We start from the raw sequence: 13,224 nt of genomic DNA on the forward strand, positions 1-13,224 counted from the left end.
GGGATAGATGTAATCAGGTTGTCCTACGTGGGGCTCCCCAACTTAATCCCCATTTTCCAGATGAGGTAACTGAGGCACGGAGAAGTGAACTGACTTGCCCAAGGTCACACAGCAGACAAGTGACGGAGCCGGGATTAGAACCCACGACCTCTGACTCCCAAGCCTGGGCTCTTTCCAGTAAGTCACGCTGCTCCCATAATTTATTTTAATGTCTGACTCCCCAGATGGCAAGGGGACCGTGAACCCCACAAAGACTTTGTTGCTGAAGCCAGCTGGACAAGGGGTAACATCTCTAAATTGGGGAGTTTTTTAAATCACTTAACCCAGCCCAATCTGTGTTCTCTCCCATGTCAATTAGGAGATGGAAGGTGTATTTAGAGGGCAAAGGGAAACATTAGAGATGCTTTAACAGGAGGCTCCAGCTGGGCCCTCACAAACTCAAGGGGCAGAGTAGGAAATAGAAAAAGTTCAGTCCATGTTTGCCCACTCCTCAAGAATCTCCTGTAATTGCCCATCCACCTCCACATCAAGCACAGACTCCTTACCATCAGCTGTGAAGCACTCCATCACCTTTCCGTCTTCTATCTTACCTTGCTGATTTCCTACTACAATCGAGCCATGCCCACTTGGCCCATCTAACGCCAACCTAGTCGCTGTACCTCGATCTTGCCTATCCTGCCACCAACCCCTCACCAACGTCCTACTCTGGCCTGGAACTCTCTCCCCCTTCATACCTGATGGACCATCATTCTCCCCACTTTCAAGGCCTTTTTAAAGTCATATCTCCTGCGCAAGGCCTCCCCTGACTAAGCCCTCATTTCCCCAACTCCCTATCCCTTCTGCGTCACCCTTATGCTTGTACCCTTTATTCATTCACAGCATTTATGTACATAGCCATTATTTATTTTAACGTTTGACTCCTCATCTTTACCGTGATATCCTTCTGGAAAGGGAACATGTCTACGCCAACGTGTCTGGTGTATTGTGCCCTCCCAAGTGCTTAGGGCAGTGGTCCGCACACAATAAGTGCTCAATAAATATAGCTGTATCAGGAGGTATTTTTCCTCTAGACCCTCAGAAGCCAGTCCCTGCTCGTGGATAACAGATGTCTGGGGCCAGCCATAAAGTTGGGAGAGTGAGGCCGAGGTGATCTGATCATTAGTCAACATCCCCGGGTTACGGAGAGTGGTGCGTGGTGGGTGCCCTTGCAGGATTCAGCTTTTATCTCTGAACATCAAATTATTGTAATTGGGAGCTGGCTTTTCAAGCTGAGAGGCTTTAGTTTATTGAGGGCAGCGAAAGGCCAAACTAGAGTTACCGCTCAGTCTCTACCTCCAGAATTAAACAAACGGTGAGTTAATGAGAGCAACCTTGGAGACTCCAGGGTCTTAGGATTCTGGTGGGAGGAAGTGAACGATAATCAATTTAGCTAATGAAATGTTATGTTTGAAGCCATGGCAATGGCACTGTGAATATTCCTGATACTTTGAGCCTTTCATCCCCCATCCACCCACCATCTGCCTCAACCACACAACTTTCCAGTGATCTTTCTTAAAGCTTGCAATCCCAAGTCTTTTAGTCTCACATTATTGAAATCCCTAAATACACTTCTAGTTCCACATTGCCCAGCTTTGTGAGGGAATTTGGGAAACTCTTAGTCTTATTTTTATGTTTGTCTCCCCCCTTAGGATATGAACTCTTTGTGGTCAGGGAGCGTGTCACTTGGTTATTCTGTACTCCCCAAGCACCCAGTACAGTCTGCTGCACCAAGAAGGTGCTCAGTAAATGCTACTTTAACATTCTGCTTCTTCGTATATGACTGGTCACTTTCTTGAGCCACCTCTCAATTTCCTTTTTGAACTTAGGGAAAAATCTTATTCAAGGTGAGAGCAGGTAAAGATGTATAAGCTTCTTGAGGTCAGGGAATAATAATAATAGTAATTTTGGCATTAGTTAAGCACTTTGTTCCAGGCACTGTACTAAGTGCTGGGGTGGATACAAGCAGAGAAGCAGCGTGGCTTAGTGGAAAGAGCACGGGCTTTGGAGTCAGAGGTCATGGGTTCGAATTCCGGCTCTGCCACATGTCTGCTGTGTGACCTTGGGCAAGTCACTTAACTTCTCTGAGCCTCAGTTCCCTCATCTGTAAAATGGGGATAAAGACTGTGAGCCCCATGTGGGACAACCTGATCACCTTGTATTCCCCCCAGCGCTTAGAACAGTGCTTTGCACATAGTAAGTGCTTAACAAATGCCATTATTATTATTACAAGGAAATCAGGTTGGACACAGTCCCTTTCCCACGTCGGGCCCCCAGTCTCAGTCCTCATTTTGCAGATGAAGAAACAGGCCCAGGGAAGTGAAGTGACTTGCCCAAGGTCACACAGCAGACAAGTGGCGGAGCCGGGATTACAACCCATTAACCTGACTCCCAGTCCCATGCTGCTTCTCAATAATTGTGGTATTTTGTAATTATAATTATTATGCATCTGTTGTACTTTCCCGAGCACTTAGTACAGTGCATTACACCCAGTAGGTGCTCAATAAACGGCATGGCTTAATGGAAAGAGCATTGGACTAATAATAATAATGATGGCATTTATTAAGCGCTTACTATGTGCCAAGCACTGTTCTAAGCGCTGGGGCAGTTACAAGGTGATCTGGTTGTCCCACGGGGGGCTTACAGTCTTAATCCCCATTTTACAGATGAGGTAACTGAGGCACAGAGAATAATAATGATGATGGCATTTATCAAGCACTTACTATGTGCAAAGCACTGTACTAAGCGCTGGGAAGTTAAGCGACCTGCTCAAAGTCACACAGCTGACAAGTGGCAGAGACGGGATTTGAACCCATGACAAGGCAAATAATTTTAGAATTTAGACTCAGGTTCTAGTCCCGGCTCTGCTACCTGCCTTCCTTTTGATGCTAGGCAAGTGAATTCACTTTTCTTTACCTCGATTTCACGTCAGTTTCCTTGTGTCTAATGCAGAGATAAAATACCTGGTGGATTCTCCCTCCCTCTTAGACTGTGAGCCCCATGTGGCTCAGGGACTGTATCTGATCTCATTTTATTATGTCTACCCCAGTGCTTAGCACAGTGGTGCCTGATAAATACCATTGTCATCATTATTATCAGTCAATCGCATTTATTGAGCACTTACTAAGCGCTTGTACAGTATAGCAGATACTACCACCACCATTTCTGCAGGTCTCTGGGCTTAAACCCAGGCTTAGCCCAGGATGCAGCATGGCCTGCAGAAAGAGCATGGGTTTGGGAGTCATGGAGCCTGGGTTCTAATCCTTACTCTGCCACTTGCCTGATGTGTGACTTTGGACAAATCATATTAACTTCCCTGTAAATGGGGATTTGCTATATCTGTTCTCCCTCCCACTTGGACTGAGAGCCCCATTTGTGAGACAGGGACTGTGTCCAACCTTATTATCTTGTATCTAACCAAGGGCTTATTACAATGGTTGGCACATAGCGCTTAACAAATGCTGTCATTATTGTAGTGAAGATGGATTTGGGAGATTTTAGATGAGGAAAATTAGTGTTCATCCTCTCTAAAAGTCCAGGTTTGCCTAGGTAATATGTAACCAGGAAATTTCCCACCCCTCTTGTTTACTAAGCAAACACTTTGTAGTCATAAAAGAGCTGGGTCTTTGATTCCTATACCCTATGCAAAGTGTAATGTGAAAAAGCAAATCCTGCCAGCACCAATGCCCCCAGTATTCTTGGCTTATGCAAAACTTGGATGTTATGACAGGTGGGGAAAGGGTGGTTATGTGGAATAGCATTATGAACTGACCCTGACTCACAGGGTCAGACCAGCCCTTCTCCTGAAATGTCTGGCCACTCGACCAGCGAAGGAAATCTCTCACCTATGGAGATTTTCAGTTCCTCACTTTGGGAAGCCAGTAGGTCCCCTCCGAGGATTTCAGTGAAAAAGGCATACAGTGGTGGGAGCTCTGCAGCAAAGAGTAAGATTAGAGGTTTGGGCGATGGAAGAATCTTGATAGATTCTTCTGTTTAGCAGGGTAAGCCAGAAGAATCATTCCCACAGAGACAGAGCTCTTGGTCAAAGAGATACTGTACAATGCCTCCCTTAGCCAGAGTGTTGTTACCATGTGCAAAGACCCTATTGGTGAATTGAAGTGGTACTTACAGGCTGTGGAGCTGGTCTTCGTAGGTTATGCTTTGTGAAACGGCAGAGTGCCAAAGAGCTCAACTCACAAAGTGCCAACAGATCTTCATTTATTTGGTTCGGAAAAGAGTTGGGGAAGCAGGTGGTGGGAAGAAGTACAGTAGCATTGAGGTGGTATTTAAAATGACTTTTTTCCTTGGTCCCACCCCCTTTTAGAAAATTCCAAGGAAGGTTGATTTCCGGGGATCCTTTTACGAGGTCATGGTAAAAGTTCCAATGTGAAGTAGAAGTTAAGTATTAATTTTTAGATTGAGCCATCACCTCAGTACAACTGAGTGAAAATAGCATTACTTGCTCCTGCTAAATCATTTCCCATGCATTAGCTTTTACTTCCAAATCTGGAGGACTGAGACTCTCCAGTTCAGATCCAAACAGCACATCCTGGTACAGTGGAACCCTGCAGTTCAGTCTTGGATGGAAAATGAAGAGGAAGATCCAGAATAAGCCAAGAATTGTATTCTCTCTTTGAATTGACAGAAGGAGAGCAAAGTCAAGGGAGAATGGAGTGAGTGCCCTATATTTGTAAACTCCTTGAGGTCAGGGCTCATGTCTACTTACATTCTTGTACTCTCTTAAGTGCTTATTATAGTGCTGTGTCCATAGTAAGCGGTCAGCAGATGCCTGTTGGTTGATTGAAAATCAGGGCCGGTCCACCTGGGTGTTTGAATTTCTTCGAAAGGAACAGGAAATCAAGTATAACTTAAATGAAGGAACATGGTAATAACAGCACCCTATTATAGTACTAAGCATTCCCCTCACGCATTAAATCGGGTATTTGGAGCTGGGCTTCTCCCCCTGCTAGGCCCTGAGACTGGCCTCCCTCTATCCCTCCAACGAGCCCTCCGGCAGCTTCCCTTCAGGCTCCACGAGGACACGGAAGGCCGAATCTGGAACGAGAGCCGGGGTCAGAGCGGAGGCCATGACCTCTCTGCCACCGGCACAGTTGAGCTGGTGGCACTTGCAGGCCGAAGCCTTTGCTCCGGGGCGATAGCGGCGGAGGCAGCACTTGACGCAGTGTGTGACCACCAAGTAGCTCAGCTCGCTGACATTCAGAACGACACACAGGCAGGAGGTGACCACCAGGAAGTAGATGAATATTTTCTTCTCGGTAGGCTTGGAGATGAAGCAGTCCACGGTGTTGGGGCAAGGCCCCAGGTCACACTTCACGAGGCGGGGCACGTTGAACCCGCCGTACACCTGGTAGAACAAGGCCAGGAAGCCGACTTCGAAGGCGGTTTTGAAAACGAGGCTGATGAGGTAAGTGCACCAGAGCCCCCCGTCGATGCTGCCCGGGTTGGAGTAGAGCCGCTGCTTGTGCCGCTTTTCACGGCTCTCGCGGTAGGCCACGTGGAGAGCCACCAGGAGGGAAGGGGTGGAGACCATGATCAGCTGCAGGGCCCAAAGCCTGACCTGGGAGATGGGGAAGAAGTGGTCGAAACAGACGGTTTCACAGCCGGGCTGCTGGGTGTTGCACTCAAACTCCTTCTGCTCGTCCTTCCAGACGTGTTCAGCAGCCACCATGTAGACCAGTAGACGGAATAAGAATACAACCGCCAACCATATCCGGCCAATCCCAGTGGAATATTTATTAACTCCACTTAGGAGGTCTCTGAGGAAGACCCAGCTCATGTTGCCAAGGGTTTTCGTTGGATCAAGGAAGGGGAAATGTCTGTAAAAGAAAGCCAAATTCATGAGAAGCAGCGTGGTGATGATGATGATGGTGGCATTTATTAAGCGCTTACTATATGCAGAGCACTGTTCTTAAGCACTGGGGAGGTTACAAGGTGATCAGGTTGCCCCTCGTGAGGCTCACAGAAATCCTCATTTTACAGATGAGGTAACTGAGGCACAGAGAAGTGAAGTGACTTGCCCAAGGTCACACAGCTGACAAGTGGCGGAGTTGGGATTTGAACCCATGACCTCTGACTCCAAAGCCCGTGCTCTTTCCATTGAGCCACGCGTGGTGCAGTGGACAGAGCAAGGGCCTGGGAATCAGAAGGTCGTGGGTTCTAATCCCGGTTCCGCTGTGTGACCTTGGGCAAGTCACTTCACTTCTCTGGGCCTTGGTTACCTCATCTGTAAATTGGGGATTGAGACTGTGAGCCCCTATGTAGGGCAGGGACTGTGTCCAACCCAATTTGCTTGTATCCACCCCAGCGCTTAGTATAGTGCCTTGCACATAGTAAGCACTTAACAATAATAGTAATAGAATAATAGATAGTGGTATAATAGATAATATAGTATAATGGAATAGTATAATAGATAATAGTAATCAGAATTTACATTCTCTTGCATATTATGCAACTAAATTCCTGGAAGGGGAATGGAAATGCACAGTAACTCCTTTATGGCCCTGCCCGTGAATTAGGGGGATGACACTAAGATGCGTTAGAACCATCTTTGAGAAGCAGAGTGACCTAGTACATAAAGCACAGGCCTGGAAGTTGCTTCTAATCCGGGCACCGCCACTTGTCTGCTGTGTGACCTTGGGCAGGTCACTTCTATGGGCCTCAGTTCCCTCCTCTGTAAAGTGGGGATTAAAGCTGTGAGTCCCATGTACCTACCCCAGTGCTTAGAACAGTGCCTGCCACATAGTAAGCGCTTAACAAATAGCATTAAACCGAAGGAAAAAAGGAAAAAAAAAATCAATGTATTTGTGGATTAACAAAGAAGTGGTGTGATCTAGTGGAAAGAACACAGGACTGGGAGTGAGGAGACCTGGGTCCCTTCCCCACAGCACCTGTATATATGTATATATGTTTGTACATATTTATTACTCTATTTATTATTCTATTTATTTTGTTTTCTTAGTATGTTTGGTTTTGTTCTCTGTCTCCCCCTTTTAGACTGTGAGCCCACTGTTGGGTAGGGACTGTCTCTATAGGTTGCCAACTTGGACTTCCCAAGCGCTTAGTACAGTGCTCTGCACACAGTAAGTGCTCAATAAATACGATTGATTGATTGATTGATAGGGCACGGGCCTGGGAGTCACAAGGTTTGCTGCCATTTGTCTGCTGCATGGGGATCCGCCAAGCTAGCTCTCTTCCTCCCTTCAAGGCCCTACTGAGAGCTCACCTCCTCCAGGAGGCCTTCCCAGACTGAGCCCCCTCCTTCCTCTCCCCCCTCCATCTCCCCAGCCTTACCTCCTTCCCTTCCCCACAGTACCTGTGTATATGTATATATGTTTGTACGTATTTATTACTCTATTTATTAATTTAATTATTTTGCTTGTACATATCTATTCTATTTATTTTATTTTGTTAGTATGTTTGGTTTTGTTCTCTGTCTCCCCCTTTTAGACTGTGAGCCCACTGTTGGGTAGGGACTGTCGCTATATGTTGCCAACTTTGACTTCCCAAGCGCTTAGTACAGTACTCTGCACACAGTAAGCGCTCAATAAATACGATTGATTGATTGATAGGGCACGGGCCTGGGAGTCACAACGTTTGCTGCCATTTGTCTGCTGCATAGGGACAGGGCAGGGGCTGGGGAGTCACAAGCTTTGCTGCCATTTGCCTGCAGCATAGGGATCCCCCAAGCTAGCTCTCTTCCTCCCTTCAAGGCCCTACTGAGAGCTCACCTCCTCCAGGAGGCCTTCCCAGACTGAGCCCCCTCCTTCCTCTCCCCCTCTTCCCCCTCTCCATCCCCCCATCTTAACTCCTTCCCTTCCCCACAGCACCTGTATATATGTATATATGTTTGTACGTATTTATTACTCTATATATTTATTTTACTTATACGTATCTATTCTATTTATTTGTTTTTTGTTAGTACCTTTGGTTTTGTTCTGTCTCCCCCTTTTAGACTGTGAGCCCGCTGTTGGGTAGGGACTGTCTCAATAGGTTGCCAACTTGGACTTCCCAAGCGCTTAGTACAGTGCTCTGCACACAGTAAGCGCTCAATAAATACGATTGATTGATTGATTGATAGGCAGGGGCCTGGGAGTCAGAAGGTTTGCTGCCATTTGTCTGCCGCATAGGGTTAGGGCACGGGCCTGGGAGTCACAAGCTTTGCTGCCATTTGTCTGCTGCATAGGGATCCCCCAAGCTAGCTCTCTTCCTCCCTTCAAGGCCCTACTGAGAGCTCACCTCCTCCAGGAGGCCTTCCCAGACTGAGCCCCTTCCTTCCTCTCCCCCTCTTCCCCCTCTCCATCCCCCCTGGCTTACCTCCTTCCCTTCCCCACAGCACCTGTATATATGTATATATGTTTGTACGTATTTATTACTCTATTTATTTTACTTGTACATATCTATTCTATTTATTCTATTTTGTTAGTATGTTTGGTTTTGTTCTCTGTCTCCCCCTTTTAGACTGTGAGCCCGCTGTTGGGTAGGGACTGTCTCTAGATGTTGCCACCTTGGACTTCCCAAGCGCTTAGTACAGTGCTCTGCACACAGTAAGCGCTCAATAAATATGATTGATTGATTGATTGACTGATAGGGCAGGGGCCTGGGAGTCAGACGGTTTGCTGCCATTTGTCTGCTGCATAGGGACAGGGCACGGGCCTGGGAGTCACAAGCTTTTCTGCCATTTGTCTGCTGCATGGGGATCCCCCATGCTAACTCTCTTCCTCCCTTCAAGGCCCTACTGAGAGCTCACCTCCTCCAGGAGGCCTTCGCAGACTGAGCCCCCTCCTTCCCCTCCCCCTCTCCATCTCCCCCGCCTTACCTCCTTCCCTTCCCCACAGCACCTGTATATATGTTTGTACATATTTATTACTCTATTTATTTATTTTACTTGTACATATCTATTCTATTTATTTTATTTTGTTAGTATGTTTGTTCTCCCCCTTTTAGACTGTGAGCCCACAGTTGGGTTGACACTGTCTCTATATGTTGCCAACTTGGACTTCCCAAGCGCTTAGTACAGTACTCTGTACACAGTAAGCACTCAATAAATACGATTGATTGATTGATTGATAGGGCACGGGCCTGGGAGTCACAAGGTTTGCTGCCATTTGTACTTCCCAAGCGCTTAGTACAGTGCTCTGCACATAGTAAGCGCTCAATAAATATGATTGATGATGATGATGATTTGTCTGCTGCATAGGGACAGGGCACGGTCCTGGGAGTCACAAGGTTTGCTGCCATTTGTCTGCTGCATAGGGACAGGGCCCGGGCCTGGGAGTCACAAAGTTTGCTGCCCTTTCTCTGCTGCGTAGGGATCCCCCAAGCTAGCTCTCTTCCTCCCTTCAAGGCCTTACTGAGAGCTCACCTCCTCCAGGAGGCCTTCCCAGACTGAGCCCCTTCCTTCCTCTCCCCCTCTTCCCCCTCTCCATCCCCCATCTTACCTCCTTCCCTTCCCCACAGCACCTGTATATATGTATATATGTTTGTATGTATTTATTTTACTCTATTTATTTTACTTGTACATATCTATTGTATTTATTTTATTTTGTTAGTATGTTTGGTTTTGTTCTCTGTCTCCCCCTTTTAGACTGTGAGCCCGCTGTTGGGTAGGGACTGTCTCTATATGTTGCCAACTTGGACTTCCCAAGCGCTTAGTACAGTACTCTGCACACAGTCAGCGCTCAATAAATATGATTGATTGACTGACTCATTGATTGATAGGGCACGGGCCTGGGAGTCACAAGCTTTGCTGCCATTTGTCTGCTGCATAGGAACAGGGCACGGGCCTGGGAGTCACAAGCTTTGCTGCCATTTGTCTGCTGCATAGGGATCCCCCAAGCTAGCTCTCTTCCTCCCTTCAAGGCCCTACTGAGAGCTCACCTCCTCCAGGAGGCCTTCCCATACTGAGCGCCCTCCTTCCTCTCCCCGCTCCATCTCCCCCGCCTTACCTCCTTCCCTTCCCCACAGTACCGGTATATATGTTTGTACGTATTTATTACTCTATTTATTTATTTTACTTGTACATATCTATTCTATTTATTTTATTTTGTTAGTATGTTTGGTTTTGTGCTCTGTCTCCCCCTTTTAGACTGTGAGCCCACAGTTGGGTACGGACTGTCTCTGTATGTTGCCAACTTGGACTTCCCAAGCGCTTAGTACAGTACTCTGCACACAGTAAGCGCTCAATAAATATGATTGATTGATTGATTGATCAAGGTTTGCTGCCATTTGTCTGCTGTATAGTGTTAGGGCACGGGCCTGGGAGTCACAGTGTTTGCTGCCATTTGTCTACTGCATAGGGATCCGCCAAGCTAGCTCTCTTCCTCCCTTCAAGGCCCTACTGAGAGCTCACCTCCTCCAGGAGGCCTTCCCAGACTGAGCCCCTTCCTCCCTCTCCCCCTCTTCCCCCTCTCCATCCCCCCATCTTACCTCCTTCCCTTCCCCACAGCACCTGTATATATGTATATATGTTTGTACGTATTTATTACTCCATTTATTTATTTTACTTGTACATATCTATTCTATTCATTTTATTTTTTTAGTATGTTTGGTTTTGTTCTCTGTCTCCCCCTTTTAGACTGTGAGCCCACAGTTGGGTAGGGACTGTCTCTATATCTTGCCAACTTGGACTTCCCAAGCGCTTAGTACAGTGCTCTGCACACAGTAAGTGCTCAATAAATACAATTGATTGATTGATTGATAGGGCAGGGGCCTGGGAGTCACAAGGTTTGCTGCCATTTGTCTGCTGCATAGGGACAGGGCACGGGCCTGGGAGTCACAAGGTTTGCTGCCATTTGTCTGCTGCATAGGGATCCCCCAAGCTAGCTCTCTTCCTCCCTTCAAGGCTCTACTGAGAGCTCACCTCCTCCAGGAGGCCTTCCCAGACTGAGCCCCCTCCTTCCTCTCCCCCTCTCCATCTCCCCAACCTTACCTCCTTCCCTTCCCCACAGCACCTGTGTATATGTATATATGTTTGTACGTATTTATTACTCTATTTATTTTACTTATACATATCTATTCTATTTATATTTTTTGGTTAGTAGGTTTGGTTTTGTTCTCTGTCTCCCCCTATTAGACTGTGAGCCCACTGTTGGGTAGGGACTGTCGCTATATGTTGCCAACTTGAACTTCCCAAGTGCTTAGTACAGTACTCTGCACACAGTAAGCGCTCAATAAATACGATTGATTGATTGATAGGGCACGGGCCTGGGAGTCACAACGTTTGCTGCCATTTGTCTGCTGCATAGGGATAGGGCACGGGCCTGGGAGTCACAAGGTCTGCTGCCATTTGTCTGCTGCATAGGGATCAGCCAAGCTCGCTCTCTTCCTCCCTTCAAGGCCCTACTGAGAGCTCACCTCCTCCAGGAGGCCTTCCCCGACTGAGCCCCTTCCTTCCTCTCCCCCTCTTTCCCCTCTCCATCCCCCCATCTTACCACCTTCCCTTCCCCACAGCACCTGTATACATGTATATATGTTTGTACGTATTTATTACTCTATTTATTTTACTTGTGCATATCTATTCTGTTTATTTTATTTTGTTAGTATGTTTGGCTTTTGTTCTCTGTCTCCCCCTTTTAGACTGTGAGCCCACTGTTGGGTAGGGACTGTCTCTATATGTTGCCAACTTGGACTTCCCAAGCGCTTAGTACAGTGCTCTGCACACAGTAAGAGCTCAATAAATACGATTGATTGATTGATAGGGCACGGGCCTGGGAGTCACAAGGTTTGCTGCCATTTGTCTGCTGCATAGGGACAGGGCAGGGGCCTGGGAGTCACAAGCTTTGCTGCCATTTGTCTGCTGCATAGGGATCGCCCAAGCTAACTCTCTTCCTCCCTTCAAGGCCCTACTGAGAGCTCACCTCCTCCAGGAGGCCTTCCCAGACTGAGCCCCTTCCTTCCTCTCCCCATCATCCCCCTCTCCATCCCCCCATCTTACCTCCTTCCCTTCCCCACAGCACCTGTATATATGTATATATGTTTGTACGTATTTATTACTCTATTAATTTATTTATTTTACTTGTACATATCTATTCTATTTACTTTATTTTGTTAGTATGTTTGGTTTTGTTCTCTGTCTCCCCCTTTAAGACTGTGAGCCCACTGTTGGGTAGGGGCTGTCGCTATACGTTGCCAACTTGGACTTCCCAAGTGCTTAGTACAGTGCTCTGCACACAGTAAGCGCTCAATAAATACGATTGATTGATTGATTGATTGATTGATAGGGCACGGGCCTTGGAGTCACAAGCTTTGCTGCATTTGTCTGCTGCATAGGGATCCCCCAAGCTAACTCTCTTCCTCCCTTCAAGGCCCTACTGAGAGCTCACCTCCTCCAGGAGGCCTTCCCAGACCGAGCCCCTTCCTTCCTCTCCCCCTCGTCCTCCTCTCAATCCCCCCATCTTACCTCCTTCCCTTCCCCACAGCACCTGTATATATGTATATACGTTTGTACGTATTTATAACTCTATTAATTTATTTATTTTACTTGTACATATCTATTCTATTTATTTTATTTTGCTAGTACGTTTGGTTTGTTCTCTGTCCCCCCCTTTTAGACTGTGAGCCCGCTGTTGGGTAGAGACTGTCTCTATATGTTGCCAACTTGGACTTCCCAAGCGCTTAGTACAGTGCTCTGCACACAGTAAGCGCTCAGTAAATACGACTGATAGATTGATTGATTGATAGGGCAGGGGCCTGGGAGTCAGAAGGTTTGCTGCCATTTGTCTGCTGCATAGGGACAGGGCACGGGCCTGGGAGTCAGAAGGTTTGCTGCCATTTGTCTGCTGCATAGGGATCCCCCAAGCTAACTCTCTTCCTCCCTTCAAGGCCCTACTGAGAGCTCACCTCCTCCAGGAGGCCTTCCCAGACTGAGCCCCTTCCTTCCTCTCCCCCTCGTCCCCCTCTCCATCCCCCCATCTTACCTCTTTCGCTTCCCCGCAGCACCTGTATATATGTATATATGTTTGTACGTATTTATTACTCTATTTATTAATTTATTTATTTTACTTGTACATATCTATTCTATTTATTTTATTTTGTTTGTATGTTTGGTTTTATTCTGTCTCCCCTTTTAGACTGTGAGCCCACAGTTGGGTAGGGACTGTCTCTATATGTTGCCAACTTGGACTTCCCAAGGGCTTAGTACAGTGCTCTGCACACAGTAAGTGCTCAATA

General features: G+C 47.0%; 1 protein-coding gene across 1 annotated transcript; it reads right to left on the bottom strand.

Annotated features, from left to right (window-relative positions):
- Positions 1–5,026: 5,026 nt before the first annotated feature.
- GJB7 (gap junction protein beta 7) lies at positions 5,027–5,833 on the bottom strand. Its single transcript, XM_038761375.1, has one exon. It carries the CDS (start codon positions 5,831–5,833, stop codon positions 5,027–5,029), a length of 807 nt encoding a protein of 268 aa, XP_038617303.1.
- Positions 5,834–13,224: the final 7,391 nt, after the last annotated feature.

This window comes from Tachyglossus aculeatus, chromosome 19 (genome assembly GCF_015852505.1).
Source record: "Tachyglossus aculeatus isolate mTacAcu1 chromosome 19, mTacAcu1.pri, whole genome shotgun sequence".
Lineage (NCBI taxonomy): Eukaryota > Metazoa > Chordata > Mammalia > Monotremata > Tachyglossidae > Tachyglossus > Tachyglossus aculeatus.